Consider the following 21,832-nt stretch of genomic DNA (forward strand, 5'->3'; position numbering starts at 1 on the left):
GAGCGGCTACAGTCAGACGACACCACCTCTATGATGATCCCCTGACTGGAACTCAGGAACAAAGAGGGAGAGGGTGTGGAAATGCACAGTAATCACATCAGGTGTATCATCTTCAGGCCTGTCGTGCCACCTGGCCCGGCGGCCTGACGGCAGGCCTGACGGCAGGCCTGACGGCAGGCCTGACGGCAGGCCTGACAGCAGGCCTGACAGCAGGCCCGAACGCTACTATCAGACGACCCATCGCTCCGTCTCTCGCCATCGCTGTCACGGACTGAGTTGGTCCCCTGTTGTCTGTCCACAGCTCTCATGTCTCTCCCCCTCTGATGCCTCCGTTACGGTGGCTGAGACCCGCCATTGCTGAAAATTAAAGAAACGCTGCAAATAAAAAGAAACGCCGCTGCAAATAAAAGAAACGCTTTGCAAATAAAAGAAACGCTTTGCAAATAAAAACAAACGCCGCTGCAAATATAAAGAAACGCTGCTGCAAATAAAAAAAAACGACGCAAATAAAAAAGCCACAACGGAAGTGAATTACCGGGGACTATTTTTGCTGATGCACCGGTGTTTTTTACGTGAGAGGAGAAGAAGAAGATGAAGAGGACGTAAGTGAAAAGGAAGAAATAAGAAGAGCGAGGAATAAGAAGAACAACGAACGAGAAAATAAGTGAAAAGGTTAGTGTTCAACGTCGCTACGTGTAATTTTTAATGTGCAACACCGGTGCATCAGCAAAAATAGTCCCCGGTAATTCACTTCACTTCCGGCTTTTTTATTTGCGTCGTCTTTTTATTTTATTTGCAGCGGGGTTTCTTTATATTTGCAGCGTTTATTTTATTTGCAGCGGCGTTTGTTTCTGTTTGCAGCGTTACTTTTATTTTTAGCAATGGCGGGTCTCGGCCACCGTACTCCGTGACTCCCTCGCTGGGTCAAACAGAGGCGCAGCAGCGGCGGCGCCTTTGGTGATGTCACAGGGACAGAAGGAGGCGTCGGCGTGAACGAGGCTCATGTGGCGCTGATGTACAGTGTGTTGATGCTGAATACTGTTTTAAGCTGTTTCCAGTTTAGCTGTAAGCAGCTGCAACAGGAAACATTTATTTATTTATGTGGACTAATGATCAGTGACAAACTTTATTTTATTTAAGTAAACTGACTCTTATGGCGGTCCCACAGTATTTGTGTAATATTTATGGGAGATGGAGCAAATACGGGCCCCTGCACATGTCGGAGTACTTTAACCGCGAGTAAACACTCGTTTAGCCGGCCTGCTTTTGTGTTTTATTTTCCACCGTTGGAGACGGAGGAAGAAGTTGGCAGACAGAAGTGCATCTCTGTGTTTCTGTCCTCTGAGGAATCTCCCGCCGTTCCCACAGTGCCGCTGACACGCACACAGAGCACCATTGTCCTGCCCCACACGCACACACACTTGCACCGGCCTTACTGTACTCGTGAGGACTCCCAGTCCAACCGGCTTCATTCACAAGTCCAACTTTAATCCTCCTGCTGCGTAAAGATGTCGGCTGTTAGAGGGTGAAGAGCAGCACAGATCTTAAACGGTTGTATGTATGTGGTATTATTTCTGGACCTTTAGGGACGTGGCTTGATTACACACCTCTGTTGTAGTGCACAGTTCCTCTGAGACTGTAAATACCAGTAACTGTATCTCCAGCTACCTTTTTCCCTCCCAGCTGCACCCTGTTATTGTGTTAAGTGTGTGTGTTGTATGGGTGTGATCGGGGACAGGGATCTGATATTTGAAAAAAAAAAAAACTCTTGTAACATGTACAGTTTGCACATAAAGTAAGAATATTAAGAATGATAATAGAAAGTAGAAGTGGAGCTTTGACCTGAGCTGGCTCGGCCTTGGGCGTTACTCTTTGTCTTTAAGGGGTTAGTGTTTTCTAAGCTTTGCAAATGTTTTCTAATTATATGCAGTTCCTGCTCTGTATTTATGATCCTCCTGTTGGAAAAGTACAGCAGTGATTCATAGGCCTCAGCCTCAGTAAATCATTTTTTTGTCTTCCGGCTGCAGTGAGGAGCTCCTCGCTCCTGTCAGCCGATGCAACCCGTTTTTGTGGAAAAGATGTTCTGTTTTAGAAAAGTGACACTATTAGCATCAATTAAACAACACGACTAAAGAGCTTGCTGAAACTGTTAGAACTGGATGAACCGTCAACCTGGGAGGATGGTGGTGAACTTTCATCCGCAGGAAGGAATTCAGTTGGAAAAAATAGAAGTAATTATTGTAATATGAGAACATTTACCGTATTGGCCCAAATATAAGATATTTTTTTTTTGCATTGAAAAAAGACTGAAAAAGTGGGGGTCGTCTTACATTCGGGGTCTAGACGTTATACCCATTCACAACGCTAGATGGCGCCGGATATCTTTAAAGCGGATGGTGAACTTAACTCCCCAGGCCAAAGGAACCCCTGGCACCAAGAAGAAAAATAAAAACGGTAAAAAAGAAAAGAGAAGAAAATAAAAGAAGAGATAACAGATAATGGAGAAACGTAGCGACAATCTGGAGAAAAGCTGGTTGAAGATCGGCCAGTTATGATGCAAACTTCAAGATGATGATTTGAATGAGGCAAAATAACAGGCTTTTTTTCTCGAATATATTGTTATAATCATTTGTTTCAGATGTACTGTAATTATTTTCTGTATAAAAATTGAATTTGGTGTTCAAAAAGACTTTTTTCAAACTTGAGTCTTGAAAAAGAGGGGGTCGTCTTATAATCAGGGTCGTCTTATATTCGGGCCGTTACGGTAAATGTTAAAGCTGGAGTTATTCAAGAAAAAAGGTTAATGACAATATTTAATAATGAAACTAAAATAATGTGAACAGAACTCAAGTTATTGGAAATAAACTCCTGTTTAGGCTTAAAGCGCTCTTTATCGCAGTACCATGTCTGACCACACGGGGCACTGCCGTCTCAGACGCTTGTCTGCACGCCCCCGTGTGGACAGATGTGATATAGCTGCATGGTGGCTTTAGAGTAAATATTTATGCGCGTGGTTTCAAGGGCGGACAAAGGCTTCAGTTTTCATGCAGACTGGAGCAAAGGAAGAAGAAGGTGACGTGGTCTGAGTGTGGATTCATGCTGAAGTAAACCATCCCCCCTGCCTGAGCCTACTGTTCCAGCTGGTGGTGGTGGTATTATGGTCTGGGGGTGGCTCACTTGATCAGGTTTTATTTTGAAATAAATGTTGAGACTTTGCAGAAACTTGTCAAAACAGAGTTTAAACTACTGGTCTTTTTTCTTTAAACTGGAGGGTAAATTTGTTATTTTGGTTGCAACATGAACTAAAATCAAACTTGATTCCATCAAAACCCCCTTAATGAATTAAACACAAGGTTGGGTTTTGTTGTCAGAACAAGAAAATATGTTTAATTTTCTCTGTGTGTGTGTCTGTTTGTGTATAGGAGTGGTCTCCAGACGCGAGTCGCTCCATCAGCAGGAAAGAGCGCGGAGGACAGTCGGAGGAGAACGTGGTCACCCTCACCAACATCGTCCCCTCGGGTGGAGTGGACTCCCCGCCGAGTCCCATCACCACGGAGACCAACAGGTAGACTCACCCGACTGTCATCACTGTCCTGCTTCACTTCAGGACCGGAGTCCTCGTCCAATTTGCTCCTAAAATTGTAAAAGCGTGCAGCTGTTTGTCCTCCTCGTGCAGCTGTTGACTGTCAGTGATCAGGTCACTGATCTGAACACGTTCATGTCGCGTGTCGTATCCGCCGTAATGGAAGCTCCCGTTATCCTGAAGGCATCCTGAGAAGTTTTGTTTTGTTTTGGGGCCAAAAGAAAAGAGGTCAGTCGCAGCACAAGAGAATCAGTCGGTACGCGACGGAGGCGAGACGGTGAGGCTGCAAGAAGTAGAGCTGAAGAAGGTACGAGCAGCGAAGAGAAAGGTTTGGTGACATCAAGAGGAGACTGGTGACTACATTTGTAGAGGATGCAGGAGGGGAACAGAGGAGATGCAGTTGGTGTGACGGAGGACGATGTAGGAGGTGAGGTTGGACAGAGTCAGATCAGCTGTGGAGACTTCTGGGAGGGAGGAGCAGAAGTTTTATGTTGGGGTTACAGTTTCTCAACCAAACATGCCGGCATCAGTGCAAAAAGGAGTAAAAAAAAAAGCTCTGGACCGGTTATAATGACGAGGTGGATGTTGATTTATTGATTTTTCATTTCATCCTGAGATATTTGAGTCGGAAACCTTTAAAGCGGCAGCGCCAGGAACTGCTCGTTTCTCTCTTGGTGACTTTCTGGACTCTGTTTCCGGTCTCTGCCTGATGTCCGCTGCAGCTCTGAGTCGGTTTCATCTTTGTGACGTTGTTCAATCGAGCAACACGCAGTTGTCAGGAGACGCGACCGGCACGAGAGTCCAGACGTGGGGGCCGGAGACGGAAGAGCGAAACATTGCTTCACAAAAGTAATCGGATACTTCTTCAAGTGGAGCCAACTCTGTTATTTTAAGAGAAAATAAAAAGGTCTTGCTGGTGTCAGAACACACAAAACCTACAGAGGAACAACAACAAAGACGATGCTTTAAAGGTCATGGTCATTAGGAGCTGAAACATTTCTACTAATAAAACAACATTTACAGTCAAATAAAAGCAGTTGTTCTGGTTGTTAGGTAAACGTTAGAAACCTTGAAGCCAGTTTGACGTTGGTTACATCTTTGCCAGTGTGAGGTTGAACTAGACGAGCTCTCAGGTCATCTCAGGTGCAGGTATGAGGCCGACTGCGGAGGAGAGTGTTCTCCACCTCATCTGGGTTTTATCTTCACGCAGGCCCTTGAAGGGGCGGCCAGGACGGGACGACGGCGGCTTTATAGAGTTTTCCACTTGGTTTTAAAGAGCTTTGACTTCCTGTACGCGCTCGTTACGAACGCAGAGATGCACGACATGTAAACAAACACGTGTCGCAGCCGGCGGTTGTTTCTGTGAAGCTTTAAAGCAGCGAGTGTCTGTGGGCTGTCGACTCCAGACTAAACACACAACTACAATTACGTCTCGTTGAGCTGCTTTGTGCTTGTGTGCCAGAGAGAGAAGTACGGAGCAGATCTGCTGCCTGGTAAAGGCTTAAAACCAGACGACACCAAACCAGAGGAAAAATAATACTGAGAATTTAAAAAAAACAAAACAAAAAAAGTGGACCTCTGCCTGTGTTTATGCTGCTTTTAAACCATGTAACCTCCGTTTATCTGAGCTCGGGTCACGTGGGCAGCAGTCTGAGCAGAGAGGCCCAGATGTTGCTCTTCCCAGCCACGATCTTCAGCTCTTCTGGGGAATACTGAGGCCTTCCCAGCCCGGCTGAGAGACACAATCCCTCCAGTGTGTCCTGAGTCTGCCCCAGGGCCCCCGCCCGGCTGGACCTGACACCAGACACCGCAACCACCTCAGCTGGCTGCCCTCGGGGTGGGGGGGTGGAGATGATGATCTCCTCTTCTACCTGAGGGGTCCAGCCCAGTACTCGAGTTGTAAAAAAAAATCAGGGGGGATGATGGATTTTATCATATGGGGACAGATAATTTGTGCTGATTACAAATAATATAATATATTACAAATAATAGCAGTGACCAAAACACCTGCAGAAATACTGCAGGAATGACATAGCAGCAGTTAAATGCAGCCTTCTGTAAGCTTTAAATATCCACTGGGCTTACATCAAATACATCAAAACACAACAATAAAAAACACTTTTCTGAACTTATCAATATGACTCTGTCCGTCACAGGATAAGTAAAATGGATCACTGCAAAAACTAAAAATCTTAACAAGAATATTTGTCTTATTTCTAGTTAAAATGTCTTATTTTAGTAAAGAAAATCTCATTAGACTTAAAACAAGACTCATCACTGGAAAAAACAACAATTTTCACCTGTTTCAAGTAGATTTTTACTTGAAATCAGTAGAAAAATCTGCCAGTGGAACAAGATTTTTTTTCTTGTTTTTTAAATCTGGTGATTTATCTACTTTCCAGTGTGTCCACGTAATCCTGGCAGCTGTGATCACCGGCTCGTCCTCTTCTTTAATCCCGTCCCGCCAGCCCCTGCCTCCGACCCACAGACACTTGGCTGCAGACAGACGCCGCTGCAAACGCAGGACTCGCTGCAGAGTCTTTCCCTTTAGATGATAAACCACCGAAACGGGTTAAGACATCTGTCTGCACAAATAAAGAAGACATATTCTGCCCCCACCTCTCTCTTTTTTCTTCTTGCTCTCTGGGAGGATGGAGCTTCTCCTCCCTATCCCTTCACTCCTGGTTGGTCTAGAGTTTTATGGGTGTTACAGATCGGTGCTACCTCCTTCAGACAAACGCAGATGCAGCGTGATAACGATCTGGAGACTGATATTTCTACTGTAATCTGGGTTTGTCGTGTGAAGGTTCCCTGCAGATCTGAAGGGCTCACTAAATCCTGAATGTTCAGATCTGTGCAGCAGCAATGTGAGGAGGTTGTGTGATGTCAGCATTTTGAAAGTTTAGACACACAACTATGTTCTCAAACCCAGAAGATGATCATTTTTCTCTTAATACGTCCACTTTTAAGGCTAAAAGTTATGCCATCATGTTGACGCGTCTCACTGAGATTGATCAGTAACGAACATGAATCAGCAGCCGGTTGTGGGGCTCCTACAGAGAGTTACTCCAACATGAAAGAAAAGGGGAAGACGACTCCCTCCGATGTTGAAATAAATGAGTATTGAAGCAGCTCAGATCTGGGCTCTCGCTGTGTTAGTCTGAGCCTCCAATACTTTCACATCTTCACGCCCTCCAGCTGTCTGATGTAACTGCCTATCTAAGGAATAAAAACCCATTTAGCCATTTAGATTTGTTTAAATGACCCCGCTGGACTCCTTTTACAGTCACAGATGTGAGAAATCACTTTTTGGTATTTGTGTTGCTTCCTTCTGTTGCCTCGGAGATGCTCTTGGGTCCGTTTGATCTTCCTCCTCCTCCTCCTGTTCCAGGGTGAAGGATTATTCGTCCGACTGGTCCGACGAGGAGAGCCCTAAGAAGCCTCTGGCGGTGAACGGCGTGGGGGAGGTGGAGGACGAGGAGGAGCAGATAGAGGGGGTGCTGGTCCGAGCGCTCTACGATTACGCGGGCCAGGAGGCCGACGAGCTCAGCTTTAAAGCAGGTATTAACCCGCACTAATGCTTTTACTGTGACGGGGCCTCACAGGGGACACGTTCAATCCATCTTTTTCTTTTTAAGAGGTTTTCTTTAATCTTTCGTTTATCATTCATTTTTTTTCTACTTGTGACGTCTCGCCTAAACATTTTCACCCCCCCCTCACGTCGGATGCAGGCGTGAGCGCCGATCATTGCAGTAAGACGGTAATGCAGAGTGATTAAAGGCGTTACGTCTGACCTCAGGCTGCACTTTCTGATGCACCAGTGATCCATACGAGTCACAGAAACATGCAACGACTTTCACGTCCAGCCTGAAGAGTCTGCGGCTGTACTGCAGCTAAATAAACCTTTGTGTTCAGGTCAGTTAGTTTGAACAACCTTTGAAACAAAATCAAGTTTACTTATCCGAGCACAAGGAGGAGGATCTTTTTATTTTAAATCTCATACTTCATTTTTTTCTTGTGAATGTGACAAAAAACACATTTCTGTCACTTGTGGATCATTGTGAAAAGATTTGAGGTTTTAATTGACATCTTCTGGTAACGTGAACAGATTACGGCGTGTATGCAGCGGAGACGGATTTAAAGTGCTGTTAATGTGCGTCCTCCTTAGACCTCCTTAGACTGTGAATGAAGGACGAGCGCCGCTGCCATGACGACGCCCTGACAACGCCCTGACCTCTGCCTGTGCATGTTGCCGTCTTGGAGAAAATTGATTATTTCAACAAATCCCTCCATTGTCTTCACCTAAATTTCCATCCGGGGAATAATGGCGTTTAATAGAATTGAAAATGTCGTGAGGTCGTGGAAGGATGCCGGGAGAAATCCAGGTGACCTTGCGGTGAACTTTGATGTGGTTTTATAGACCGGGTTTGTGTGTTTGGGCCAATGTCTTTTTTTTCCCCCTCTTCATACAATTACATAAAATCTAATCGACATTATGCATTACACAGTTTTAAATAAAAAAAAAAAAGCCATTGACCAAAAAGAAGAGAAAAAAAAGCATTCATGAATAAATCAACATTTATCATTCAAGAAAAAGTAAATAACCATTAAACTCACTAATTGTAAAAACATATTTAAAGCATCATGAGGAAGCAGGAACTTAAAAGTTTGAGTGTGTTGTATTGGTTGACCTTGTTCCCACATCCTCGTCTTCCTCGCTGCTTCTCGCCTCCTCCTTCTTCCACCCAGCAGTTTTAGTGCGAGTTTTCAGCTCACTATCTAAATATAAACTGACCCTTCTCAACTACCAACGTTTGGGCCAAGTTTTTCAAACCGTCCAGTTTGGACCGTATCCCACGGTCTCCGTGACAACCAGCGCTGCATTTACTGGGAACGGAGCATTCCCATGCTGTTTCACTACGACTCTATATGACATTTATTAAAATAATACAGTCTGAGGTAATAATTATTGATGAATCATTAGTTCCTTTAAAAAAAAAAACAACTTAAAGAAAAAGATTACCCGTTTACGGCGTAAAAACGCTCAAGTATGACAGTCATCTCTACATGTTGCGACAGCTGGGCTAAAGAAGATAATAAAGCAAGATTTAAAGCTGCTATTATCATTAATCTTAGGAATCTTCCTGAGCCAAAACCATCCAACCGCAGCCGAGAATATTTTTAAAAGGAGGAAGCAGCGCTGAATTATCCATTTGTGGTTTGGAGTCCGTTGCAAGTGGCCATCTGTGGCGTCTTATACGTTCATGGAGAACGCAGAGTTGACGCTTTTATTTTGAAGGAACAGTTTTGTGGCATAGTTTGAAGACATACACGGCTCAATTTCCTTTTCAACCCATTAACCCTGAGCGTGGTGGGATAGTGTCATGTAAATAAAACTGTTTGTGGGTGGTCTCATCTGTCTGACCCACTGCACACGTTTGTGTGGATTATCGTTTATTAAACTAATATCAAACTCTTCAAGTAACACAAAGGGATATATGTCATTTGAAGTATTTGTGAAGGCATGTTCTGGTACCTGGGGGATTTGTTGTCGTCCATCACTTTGAGGGTATAATAACAGTAACGCAGTCCTCTGGTGACACCATGATGATGAAAACACTGTTGTTGATGCTCATAAATGTAGTAAATCTTATAAATCTGCTATCCTGGCATCTGATGTGCACGATGGGAACTTCAAGTGTAGTTTTGATCTTTGTATGAAATAGCCATGTTGTGAGCAGAAAACATCCTGTTAAATCATCATCAACGTTTGTGAGCACCTAATATAAAAACAGAAGTTTTGACAGTTTGCTGGTCTGAAAAATTCATGGGAATGGTAACACAATGCCAAAGAGGAACGACATCAGCAATGATCTTAGAGAAGCAGTTGTTGTATGAAGTATGACCTGATTTAAATCATTGTCTGAAGTAGGGATGGGCGGTATGGACTAAAAATTTAACTCAACCTTTGTAACTATAAATCTATCACCACATTCAGTCTTTGGAGCCCCCAAAACACTGCTCTAAAAGAATACTAAATGCTACTAAACTACACCAATTAACTTGAATTAATAAAAAACAATTAAATTAGTCCACCTGTACTGCAAAACTGTAATGAGTCAAATGAAACAAGTTTGAAATGTAAGAACAGATTCAACATTTATTCAAACTGTATGGCTTAAACAGTGGGATAACAGTGCAAACAGCAAAAGTACCATTGTCCTTCAAGTTTTCTTAGCTTATAAAATCACAAAGTAGAAAAAATACAACCTGATAAATAAAGAAACAGGACAAATAAATAAAAGTTCACTGAAAATAAAATCCTATCAGTGATGACCTCTTCTAATATAAATAAAATGTGCAAATTAACCTGTGGTTGGAACATGCCACAAATTAGATACTATTGCAATTTTTTTCATAATAGTCAAACGTTATATCAAAATGTAACAACCATTTCCTTCTGTTTTTGCAGACTCTGCACATAATAGATGATGTTTGCTCCTCGTCACTCTTCCGCCATGTTTGTTACACAAAAACATCATCAACGGGAATTTATCGTTTTTACCGCGAGATGACAAATTCTTACCGTGGGGAATTTTTTTGACGGTTTATCGTGAACGGTAAAATATCGCCCATTCCTAGTCTGAAGGAATCGTCTTCCCCCTAAAAAGGCAGCTTTAGATTTAAGTTTGCCAGGTTGAATCTCATCAAAACACAAGACCTCTGTAGCAATGGACCTTCCAGTCATTGATGGAAGTTAACATTTTGTCCCATGAGGAGTATCATTTTTCCTTTTGGGTACATTGAAATGTTTATTTTGAGTTAAAAGACACTAAAGCCCTCCCTGGTCTCTCGGGCCGCTCTTTGTAGCAGCCGTCGTTGGTCCAGGGCTGTTGTTGCGTTGCTGGGGGTGGTTGAGGGTCTGGGCCGTAGTCCGTCCTCTACCGGCAGCCGGGTTGCGTGCAGTTCAGAGGAACTTAGTCTTAATGGGACCTGATGGACCCGCAGGGGGACAGATCTCGGTTTGGAAAAGCTTAGTCCGGCTTAACGAGAACCCCGACCAGATCCTTCATGACCTAGGACGAGGAACCGCATCTTGTGGTCTTTTTTTCCTTCGTTTCCCTCCATTGATGGTCGGTGGGGTCTGCAAACTTTACAGCTCTGAGGGAAAGTCAAGCTTTCTGCTTTAAATACCAAAAACGTTCTCTAGAACGTTCTCCCCCTCCAACACATACACCAGCGTCATTAACAGACCTGAGCAGACCTTGGTGGGAATGAATCAGGTGTGTTGAGCAGGAAAACGTCTAAAACATGCCAAGCATTGACCCTTAAGAACTGGAGTTGAGGAACGCTGGCCTCTGCTTCTCAGAAAGTGATGCAGATCTATACAAACCACCTCTCCGCTAATGTTCATTCATTTTCTCTTTGTGCAAAAACTAAAACATGAGCAGTCTTGCTGAAAAACCTTAAAAAGAACCCTTCAAGCCTTAATACTCAGCTTGGTGCTTAAAAATGACAACGATGGTGAGTCTGAGCTCCTTAATGTTCCTTTAGGTGAGTAGTTTGCTCTACAAATGAGCGCTAATATTGAAGGCCAATCCTAAACTAAGCTGCATTCAGCTCAACATTTAAAGGGGACCTATTATTGTTATGAATCTTTATTTCGGCTTGTACAGAACAAGATGAAAAGGAAAGAAAAAAAAAACAACATTTCTTTTGCCGAAAAGGTGTAGGCTGAAGCCGTAGCTTATAGTGCCTACCCTTTTTTCTTATGATCAGCAAAAGTATGAGACATTAGCTTTTACTCAGTGGACACAAACAATACATAAAGAAGAAAAAAAGTAAGACAAAATATAAAATTGACGTTTCACATCCTAGAATGTTTTTCTATTATGGCATCTAATACCTATTTTAAACAGGCCTTGAATGTCTTAAAAACAAGCTTTTGATTGTTTTTGCTAAATAAATTAGAAATTCAGCCTCTGAGCCATGTCTTTATCTTCCCATTCTCTAACCTCATTATCTATGAGGGATTCTGAGTGGGCGGGGCTATGATAATGAGGCTCTGTGCTGATTGGCTGCCTGAATGACGTGATACACCGCTATGGAAAAATGGCGGAAGCTCCGGCTGGCAGAGTTAGTTGTGGGCGTGGTTTCACGCATCGGAGGCCAACCTCTGTAAATTGCGCACGTCGTTACGTAACGACGGGAGCAGAATCTGAACGGCTCGTAGATCCACATCACACTGGATGGCTCATCCAGGCGGCTGTACAGACACTGCAGAATCTGGTTGCTTTCCTCCTTCTCTGAGTTGGCAGGCTGAGGGGAGACCACTTTATATATGTTAAAGCAAGAAAAAATGTGTTTTTCATAATAGGTCCCCTTTAAGTAAAACCCTTCTAGACTCAGCAGTCAGCTTGGTGCTTAAAAATGACAAAGATGATGAGTCTGAGCTCCTTAATGTTCCTTTAGGTGAGTAGTTCAGCGCTAATATTGAAGGCAAATCCTAAACTGAGCTGCATTCAGCTGAAAAACATTTAAAGAAGAAAACGCAGCCGGTATGCAGATACCAGTTTAACTCGGTGTGTGTGTGGAAAAGACACTGACTCTCCTCCTCTGACTTTCCTCCTCTGACTCTCCTCCTCTGACTCTCCTCCTCTGACTCTCCTCCTCTGACTCTCCTCCTCTGACTCTCCTCCTCTGACTCTCCTCCTCTGACTCTCCTCCTCTGACTCTCCTCCTCTGACTCTCCTCCTCTGACTCTCCTCCTCTGACTCTCCTCCTCTGACTCTCCTCCTCTGACTCTCCTCCTCTGACTCTCCTCCTCTGACTCTCCTCCTCTGACTCTCCTCCTCTGACTTTCCTCCTCTGACTCTCCTCCTCTGACTCTCCTCCTCTGACTCTCCTCCTCTGACTCTCCTCCTCTGACTCTCCTCCTCTGACTCTCCTCCTCTGACTCTCCTCCTCTGACTCTCCTCCTCTGACTCTCCTCCTCTGACTCTCCTCCTCTGACTCTCCTCCTCTGACTCTCCTCCTCTGACTTTCCTCCTCTGACTCTCCTCCTCTGACTCTCCTCTGCCTCCAGGTGAGCAGCTGCTGAAGCTGGGCGAGGAGGACGAGCAGGGCTGGTGTAAAGGGCGGCTGAGAGGCGGCCAGGTCGGCCTCTATCCCGCCAACTACGTCCAGCTGGCGTCCTGATGGCCCTCTCTGCTCTTCCAGCCCATGATAAAGCTACACCGACACGTCGGACGTCGTCACGCTGACCTGAAGATGTGCACTCGGACAAACCAGACGGTTCCTTGGTTATTGACTGTAAAGTTTTTTGTTTGTTTTTGTTTTTCTGATGAACTCAGCCAGAGCACAGTTCACCTTGTTGTGTAAAACTGTTTACACAGCCTCCGGTATCAGCCATGTCTAAAAGTAGACCGGAGCAGCCTGGATTCACGGCGTCTCGTTACCCTCTGAACTGAACTCTGGATTATGGGTTTCTGCTCTCTGCCATTATTTTTTTTCTCGCGACAATCATAAAATCCACATTTAATCGAAGTAAACTGGGTGGAGTTGTTGGAAAGTGTGATGAAAGCAGTGACACAGAATCAGCACGGCTTACTGTGATTGGCTCAATCCTCCAACAAAAGCAAGCCTTTTAAAAATGGTTCCAACCTGGGAAAATGCTGTGCCCGAATTAGCTGAAAACATGAGTGAAACACTCATGTTACATATGACGCTAAGACGAGACACACCCATCTCACAGAAGTTCTTATATTGTCTCATTTTTTTGGATCTCGGACGTATTCGCCGTCAGTGGAACCGCAGGCCGCCGTCTCATTCAGCCGTGGCCGCTGATTCACCTGAAGATTCCTGAGAGAAGGACTCGTGCCTTAGTAGAGGAGGGTGGAGACGAGCAGCGCCGCCCTGCTGGCTGACGGAGGGATAACGGGCCAGAAAGGGTCCAGCGCTGCCCTCGTGGCTGTCTGGTAGGAAATCAAACGGCCTGAATCCATCCGGACGATTCTTCAGTGATCTGGACATAAATCCAGTTGTGTGAACAGAAGCTCCTACCAGCCTTTTAGGTCGACAGGTCTTAGTTCTTCTTTAGGTGAAAATTTCTTTTTTTTTGGATTTATTATTGTTATTTTTTTTATCTGATAGCTTTTTGTTCATAATAGTTGACTCTGAATATGGACAGTTCAAACTGTTGCTCCTTGTTCATTTGAATATTTTAAAAGATTAGCATTTTTTACAGCGTTGACTACTTTGTGATTTTCCTCTAAAGCAGGCAGAGTAACTTTGATTGTTGGATTTGTGTCACATAAACTGTCTAAGCTGTATTTCGTTTGCAAGGCTGGGTTTAAGATTCAGTGCACTTTTGTCTAACAATGTTGGGCTTCTGGGTTTCCTTTATGTTTGGGATTTGTTTGTGAGGGAGCGTCGCTACAGCTAACCTACGTTAACGTTTGAATAATAAGAGGGATGTGAAGACTAAAACACCACTCTGTGATTCTTTCCTTTACTTTCCTAAAAGTGTAATATAAAGTGGAAAGGCAGAATAAAAGGGCTTTCTGTAACGGGAATTTTTCAAGCTTTTTTTTTGTTCTCTTTCGGTATCAGGAACCGGTCTCTGATAAATGAACGTGCACTGATGCGGTCAGGCTTTTCATCTGCATGGGAGATCTCCAGGAAACCTCTTGGATCTGACGCGGGGCATGTGTGCACGGTTGTCTCAGTTCTGTGTAGAAACATCAAATATAAATAATCTAGGATGTTAAAAACAGCAGCTTTTATAATATAATGCTCCTGTGTTCATGTTGCATCAGGCCATAATTTACTTGTACCGGTACTTCACTATTACAGTAGAAAGATGGATCAGTCATCGTTATACTGTCAGTGTTGAAGTTGACAGCAGGAATCTTTCTCTTTCCGTCGGGTTGGTACGGTACGCTTCCAAATGAGCTGGAAACACCAGTCAGTTGATTTGTCAGCAGAGGATCGTCTCCTCCAGGGGGATGGGAAAAGAACGGATCGGTTCTTTTATCGATTTTCATTTGGGGGAAAAAAATATGAGGTAAATGGCGCCAATATGATCGGCAGTGTTCGTTAGTTAATTAGTTACCTGCAGTATTATTAGTCAAGGACATGCTAACATTGCTGCTGTTGCTGCTGGGTTGAGAATTACTGACCCTGGTCCAGAGCGGATCAAAAACGTGACTTTCATTGATTATTTCATACTGTGTGCACAAATGTTTTTGCATGCTGGTAGCATTTCCTCCCTTTGACAAATTATCCATTTGGCAAGTATTGAAAGTTGCCCTGTTGTCAGAACCGGTTCTGAACCAGAACCGGTTCTCCATTCCCATCCTTGCTCTCCCATGTGACGTGAAATAAACAGATTAGTCGTCTTAAACAAAACTGGCTTCTTTTGGCCAAGACAAAAAGAGCATGTTGTGCTGGATGTCCTCCACTACCGCCCTTTAGCCCAGTTGCATTCTTCTTTATGTTATGGACTGGAGGCGCCGGCCCACACGTCTGGATACTGAACTGATCTGTTAATAGAAATGTGGCTTCAGAGAGCCCCCCAACAATTCAATCCAATTTTATTTATATAGCGCCTATTACAACAGATTGTCTCTAGGATCTTTCCAGAGACCAGAACATAAACCCCCGAGCAATTATGACAAACAGTGGCAGGTAAAAACTCCCCTAGTGGGAGAAAAACCTTAAGCCAAACAGGGAGGGAAGAAACCTGGACCTGGATCATAAAGACCCTCCTGCTGAAGACTTTCCCTCACATCTGCAAACTTGTGTCATGTTTGTCTTTATCACTGGTTTCTTCTTCTGTCATAAACTGTTTTCAGTGTGGATGATAAATGAACCGGGCTTGACGTCTCTTCCAGTGGTTCTCCCTCTCAGGCGGTTCACTTTTGATATCGCACTTAAATCCCATCTGCTTTTATACCTTTGTGGTCTCTTTAATAAGAGACAATGATTACCTCACAATGTTTCAGGTTCGAGGCGACTCGCGTTATAAACCGGCGACATACAAATAAATTGAAAACTGCAGACATTTTTATTAAATTGACAAATTTTGATCTGTACAGTCAAACCCCACAATAATAAATCTGTTACTTCTTCATATTACATGGCATACGTAAAAAGAAAAGGAAAAAAAAAGCTGCACACCAATTGACTTCCTACACATTGAGACTTACTTATAAAACTTATGTCTTTATATTCCTGTTGAATATCAACATCTGCAGTCAAACTGACCTCAGATGCAGACGGAAACAAAAACACTAAAACTCCAAGCAGTGAGCCGTTGGTTTCCACTTAAATTATGTCCAGTTGTGGTTCGGATGGAGGCGGTTTTCCTTTCTCAGTCAAAAATGATATATTTACACACAAATGCTGCACATTCACCTTCTTAACGATCAGCAGAAATTACTAACCAGACAATAAGGTCAGCGGTTTTGAAGAAGTGCTTAAAGAAAACAGGAACTTCACCCAGAATACGTGATTTTGACCTTGTTTTGTCACAATTAATTAAACAGCAGTATATTTGATGTGTCAGATGTTCTAAGAGCAACTATAGAGCAAACTCATCAACGTGAAGAGAAGGAAAAGACCTCAAAACATCTCACAGCTTGATTTCCTGGCAGAATATTTTGCAAAGGAGTGGAGCATCCATCCATCCGGTGAATCTGTGAAAGGCTGGATGAATTGATGCATGGGCGCTCATGTTAGAACATAATTTGATCTGTAACTCTGACTACCCTAACTACACTAATATAGCCCTACAAGGAGAGAAGACAAAAAAAAGGTTACCCACCCCCCATCCTAGGATGAAAGGGGGAAAAAAGAGGATGTTGGCTGTTTTGTGTTGTTTTGTGTCTTCAGTGGGGTTTCTTTTGCATCTGGAAGCAGCTGCAACGGCATCCAACACCCTCACTGAGCACGACAGATAAACACATCCCAACACTCGCACAATGTCCCCACCCCTTCTTTGGGTAAAAACAAGCTAAGGAATTTTAAAACAGCAGTCCAAACAACTTTTAAGGATTTTTGAAAAATATAGAGTGATTAAATAAGACTGTTGTTATGTAGCTTTTTGGTTGCCCTAATCATACGGCCTGTTATTGAACGAATAATGTGTCCAGCCGTGATAATTAGTGCTATCTAGATAAACATTTAGGAGGAGGAACCTCTGTTCATGTGAACAAACGTGGACATCCTTGGTTTATCTTCTGGATGGAAGTTGACATCTTAATTCAAAGCAGGTATTCAGTTTTCTTTTGTCTCGATTTAGGAAATAAATAAAATTTACTTCATGCTTTGCTAATGTTCTCTGGACACCTGGAATCAGTGTTACAAGTACCCCAGACACATTTATTTCAGATAAACTCCATGGACCACGATAGTTTCATATCTTTTCTGTGCAGCTGAAAGCTACAGATGTCCAAGTTCTGGTCCCTGTGGGACTAATACTCAACAGCCAATAGCTCATTGGTGTTGGAGGGGCTGGTCTTACCAGTAGGTCAATTATTCACCTGACAGGTCTCATGATTTGTGCACCAAATAGCTACAAAGCAACATTACAGTCTTATTTAACACCTTTATATGAGTAAACACCTCAAAGTTGAATTTTATGCCATTTGTGATTTATTTGGCCGATTTACATCGTGGGGGGAATATAGATGCCCGATCAGAGAAGACGATTCAATAAACAAACCTCAATAACAACCGTGTGTCTCGTCTCTTTACCTTAGGGCTACTGCCTTCTCACCCTGTGTGAAATTTACGTTTACTTACTGACATGTATACAACCATTTTTAGCTCGTATTTGAAGTTAATTGTGTACAAATGTGACCAGAGCGGCGCCTGCAGGCAGCACGGAGCAGTGGTGTCGTAGAGTTACTACCAACCCCAAAATAGATCTTAAAGCTGTATCTGAATCATCAAATCTTCATCACAAATGTGTGAGTCTGCCTTTTAAGGAGAAATTTAAGATGAAATAGCCTCAGAGTACGCCAGCCACGGACACTGTTGTACAATCCTAAAGCATCAAGTATTGGAAGGAAAAAAGGCTTTCAGGGTGTCGGGACGTTTGTGACGATGAGGAGCAGAAAGAGTTCTCCTGCAGGATCTTAAAGGAACGCAGTAACACCGAAGCTCTGCAGAATAAACCACGTGGATGGATTAGCAGCTCTGAACAGGTTCCTTGTTCCTCAGCATATCACTGATATTTGTTGAATTATCTGACACTTGGGAGCTTTCTATACATGATAATAATGCAGATTCTGAATTAACAACGAGAAAAAAAAAATGTTTTCTGTTCTGGACTATACAAGTCATGGTGAAACGGTCCTTTTGATCTCCGGTTCTGCCACCTGACTCTTAATCTTGAAGCTTGACTGCACGTAGCTGCTCTGCCGAGTGTCCCGGTGTAAACTTCACTGCTGCTCAGCTGGACGGTCGAGGAAAACAAATATTCACACATGCTAAAAACACCACAGGGCCTCATCAGAAACCACACTCAAGTCAACAACAATAAATAAGGCATACATGTTAAAAAAGAAAAAGTGCAATGAAGCAATGAAATTAGCATTTAAATTAACTTTGAAAAAAGAAACCCAAAACAAATATGCGCACAACATTCCTGTTAATGGACCCCAGTTTGACCTTCGTTTTCAGTCATTTACAGGCAAAGGAGGTCTGAACTGGTGGGGATGCAGAGGGCCGTACCGGTGGAGGGGACGTAGCTTCACCACTGATGAGAAAATGTTTCAGAGCAACAGGATCATCTAAGAATTTACCTGCAAAGTTTGTTTCAACATTTCCATGTGCAGCTGCAGTAAAAGAAACACTCCAGGGGAGGGGGGGAAAGAAAAGCATGAGGACAGAACCAGTGGAAAACAGTCCTAACCTCAGAAGCAGCTGCTCTCAGTCACATCGAGAAACCAAAGGATGCTGCAACGCCTCACCTCCGTCCCCAAACATCCCCAACAAAAGCAGATGCTTGATCTCGACCGTCAGCGCTCTGATTCAGTGGGGGCATTCCCAAATGAAGGTAGAGGGGCATTTGTTTTGACTAGAGACGGGCTCCAGATGTGGTGTTGACGCTGTGTGGGTTGGTTGGTTAGAGACGTGGCTTCTGAGACGACGAGGAGGAGGAGGAGGAAGGTGAGGGGGAAGCTGCGAGGACCCGGCTCGAGCTCTACCGGTCCTTCAGTTCTCTCGTCACCCGCTTGGTGATCCGACCGCACAGCAGCCCCACCAGGAAGAGCACGCACACGCTCAGCGCGATCATGAGCAGGATGTAGTTCTTGGAGGGCGACGTCATCACCTGCACCGCCAGGTCTGAGAAGCCCTCTGCCGGCGCCACCTGCAGGACGGAGGCGTCAATGGCAACGCTCACATGTTCCACACACTTCACGTTTCAGTTTTATGTTCAAGTAATTAAAAGATGGTCCATATTAAGGTTTTAACGGCTCAACGAATTCGATTTAGAGACGACCTGTTGTGATTTTCCAGACTGAAACAAACGACATACGCCCAACTTCAACATTGGCCATAAAAAACAATAAATATGTAATACATACAGGACTGTCTCAGAAAATTAGAATATTGTGATAAAGTTCTTTATTTTCTGTAATGCAATTAAAAAAAACAAAAATGTCATACATTCTGGATTCATTACAAATCAACTGAAATATTGCAAGCCTTTTATTATTTTAATATTGCTGATTATGGTTTACAGTTTAAGATTAAGATTCCCAGAATATTCTAATTTTTTGAGATAGGATATTTGAGTTTTCTTAAGCTGTAAGACATGATCAGCAATATTAAAATAATAAAAGGCTTGCAATATTTCAGTTGATTTGTAATGAATCCAGAATGTATGACATTTTTGCATTACAGAAAATAAAGGACTTTATCACAATATTCTAATTTTCAGTCCTGTATAAAGACGAACAAGTGACGGAGATGCAAAAGAAATATTTAGTAAAAGGCATTTTTCATTCATCTATATTTTCAGATTTTTACATTAAAATTTTTAGTCAAAGATTCAACTCGGAGCCAATGAAGTTTAAAGATGTATTTTCTTTGCTTTTTTACGCTTTATAAAATTAACTGTGTTGCTTGCAAGTAAAAACTATTTAATCCGTCGCTTATTTAATCACAACCCTCCACCAAAATGTGTTTTTGAACACGTTTGAGATTTAAAGGGAAATAAGAACATTACTTTTGCAGAATCTTAATGCATTTCATATCTAGAAGGAACACGTTTAAAGTTAAAATTAATTCAAAAGTGAAGTTCACTTATGTGCTGCTTCAAGGAACAGATTTTATAAAACATGAAATAATGAATATATTAGACGACAGAAATGTGATGTTAAACCTGATGAATTCAGAGTTAAAGTTCGACGGAATAGCAGAGAGTTAGTTGTTTGGTGGTCGCTAGCGTTGCCTCATATCTAATAAATACTGAAGAAAAAAAAATAGGTGCTTTACAAAAACACAAGCATTATAGCATAAAGGTTTTATGTTTATATTGCCACATATATTTTAATTATTCTCCACAAGGCACTCCCATCACCGTCTATGCAGGTGGCGTTTAGTTTGTCCATTCACTGTTACCACGGTAACACGGCAGTGCAAATGGGAGCCTCAGCTGAAGAGGACCGGCTCCTTCTATCGATATAAAAACACCTCCCTCAGAAGTAACAAAAATAGAGCATTGCTCTCTTTAACTTTAACGTGTCAGGACAAGAGTCCCTTGTGTTCTTCCTCTGCAGAAACCAGGTGAAATATCGTCGGCTGGCTACCTTTGCAGCGTAGCTCCACATTTCGATGCGGTCCTGGAGTCTCTTCTTACACTCGGGCTGCAGACGGACCCTCTTGTCTTGCAGAGCCTCCATCAGGCACGACATCTCTGCATGGCGAGAGGGACGGACAGATTAAAGCTTTCAGGTTATTCTAACGAGGATCCATCGTAGTAAGACGGGAGGAAGTTCTGCACTAACGTCGTCCTCTGCCGGGCGTGATGGCAGCACAGTGGTGTTTGAGGTCCAGAGCGCAGGCTGTGTGGAGGACCGGGTCCACAAAGATGTCTGCCTTACTCTCTTTCAGCATGTTCAGGACTTCCTGAAAAACAAACAGATCAGGCATCAGATTTCAGTGCTGCCGTCTGCATATTCAGCACTGAAAGTTGCATTCTGTTCGGCTCGAGACAAGTCTGCTGATCTGTCCATCACAAGCTTTCACTGCTGCTCGTTACTCGAAAGTCTTTTTGTCAATAATAATGATAACTAGAAAATTTCTGGAAATTTTGATATGGGCATGCCCTACCGCCCATTCGAGCCCTCTCGCTGCTCTGGTTTGGGGCTGCAGTGTTTGTGTTGGGGGCGGTTTTATGTCAGTTTGAGGTGTTTACGGTTGTATTTCATTCATTCCTGTGCTCACAATAGCTATTAATGGGGCGCGCTTTTTGCCGTCTAGCGTCCCCACGGTAACGCTTTTGACTGAGAAAAGCAATGCCCATCGAGGCACAATGGAGATGCATCCAACGATGTATGCCATGCATGGGAGCATGTTCCGGTTCAGGCTACGTTAACGGATAGGTTTTTTTTTCACCATGGTACAAAACCCCATTTGAATGAATGGGGCCATTTGGCCTGGATTTTGACATAAAATTTCCTTAAATGCCAGCTTCATGAAATTTGAGTATGTTGAAGTCCACAGCGTGCCGAGTCAGGGGACATTTGTACGATGTCTCTACGATAACCTGTTGCCTAGCAACAAGCGTCCAAATTCAAACAGAAATTAAAAAAAAAATGAAAGGCCAATATCGCAAAAACTGTAATAATTAGCATAATGAGGTTGTACGTAGCGTTAGGGACAATCGGGCCGAGTGTTTGAAAGTTTGAACGATGTCTCTACGATAAAGTTCGACCAAGCAATAAGCGTCTGAATTTTTGCCTTTTTTTTTGCTTTTTGGCATCTAGCGTTGCCACGGTAACACTTTTGACTGAGAAAAGTAATGCCCATCGAGGCACGATGGAGACGCATCCAACGATATATGCCATGCATGGGTGCACATTCCGGTTCGGGCAGCATTAACAGATTGTTTATTCACATGGTCCCCCATACAAATGCATTGGTTTTTGTTGCCATGGTAACAAGCCCCATAGGATAGAATGGGACAATTTGGCTTTAATATCTCAAAAGCTGTAAACGACAGCGTAATGAGAC

General features: G+C 43.2%; 2 protein-coding genes across 6 annotated transcripts in view; one reads left to right on the plus strand and one right to left on the minus strand.

Annotated features, from left to right (window-relative positions):
• pacsin3 (protein kinase C and casein kinase substrate in neurons 3) overlaps nucleotides 1-14,259 on the plus strand; it is a 53,920-nt gene extending 39,661 nt beyond the window's left edge. For 3 of the 4 annotated variants that reach the window (XM_061738175.1, XM_061738157.1, XM_061738165.1), the window contains 3 exons: nucleotides 3,423-3,565; nucleotides 6,975-7,144; nucleotides 12,669-14,243. In XM_061738175.1, coding sequence (XP_061594159.1) covers nucleotides 3,423-3,565; nucleotides 6,975-7,144; nucleotides 12,669-12,781 — 426 coding nt within the window. In that variant the 3' untranslated portion in view covers nucleotides 12,782-14,243. Of the gene's footprint in view, nucleotides 1-3,422; nucleotides 3,566-6,974; nucleotides 7,145-12,668 lie in introns of all 4 variants that reach the window. The other variant, XM_061738183.1, reaches the window with a different exon arrangement.
• Nucleotides 14,260-15,620: 1,361 nt separating this feature from the next.
• Nucleotides 15,621-21,832, minus strand: part of LOC133458376 (Golgi apparatus protein 1-like) — a 51,445-nt gene continuing 45,233 nt past the window's right edge. For both annotated transcript variants that reach the window (XM_061738206.1, XM_061738197.1), the window contains 3 exons: nucleotides 20,605-20,725; nucleotides 20,407-20,513; nucleotides 15,621-18,962 (listed from right to left, as the gene is read on the minus strand). In XM_061738206.1, the coding sequence (XP_061594190.1) occupies nucleotides 18,795-18,962; nucleotides 20,407-20,513; nucleotides 20,605-20,725 (396 nt within the window). In that variant the 3' untranslated portion in view covers nucleotides 15,621-18,794. The remainder of the gene's footprint in view (nucleotides 18,963-20,406; nucleotides 20,514-20,604; nucleotides 20,726-21,832) is intronic.

This window comes from Cololabis saira, chromosome 2, assembly GCF_033807715.1.
Source record: "Cololabis saira isolate AMF1-May2022 chromosome 2, fColSai1.1, whole genome shotgun sequence".
NCBI lineage: Eukaryota > Metazoa > Chordata > Actinopteri > Beloniformes > Belonidae > Cololabis > Cololabis saira.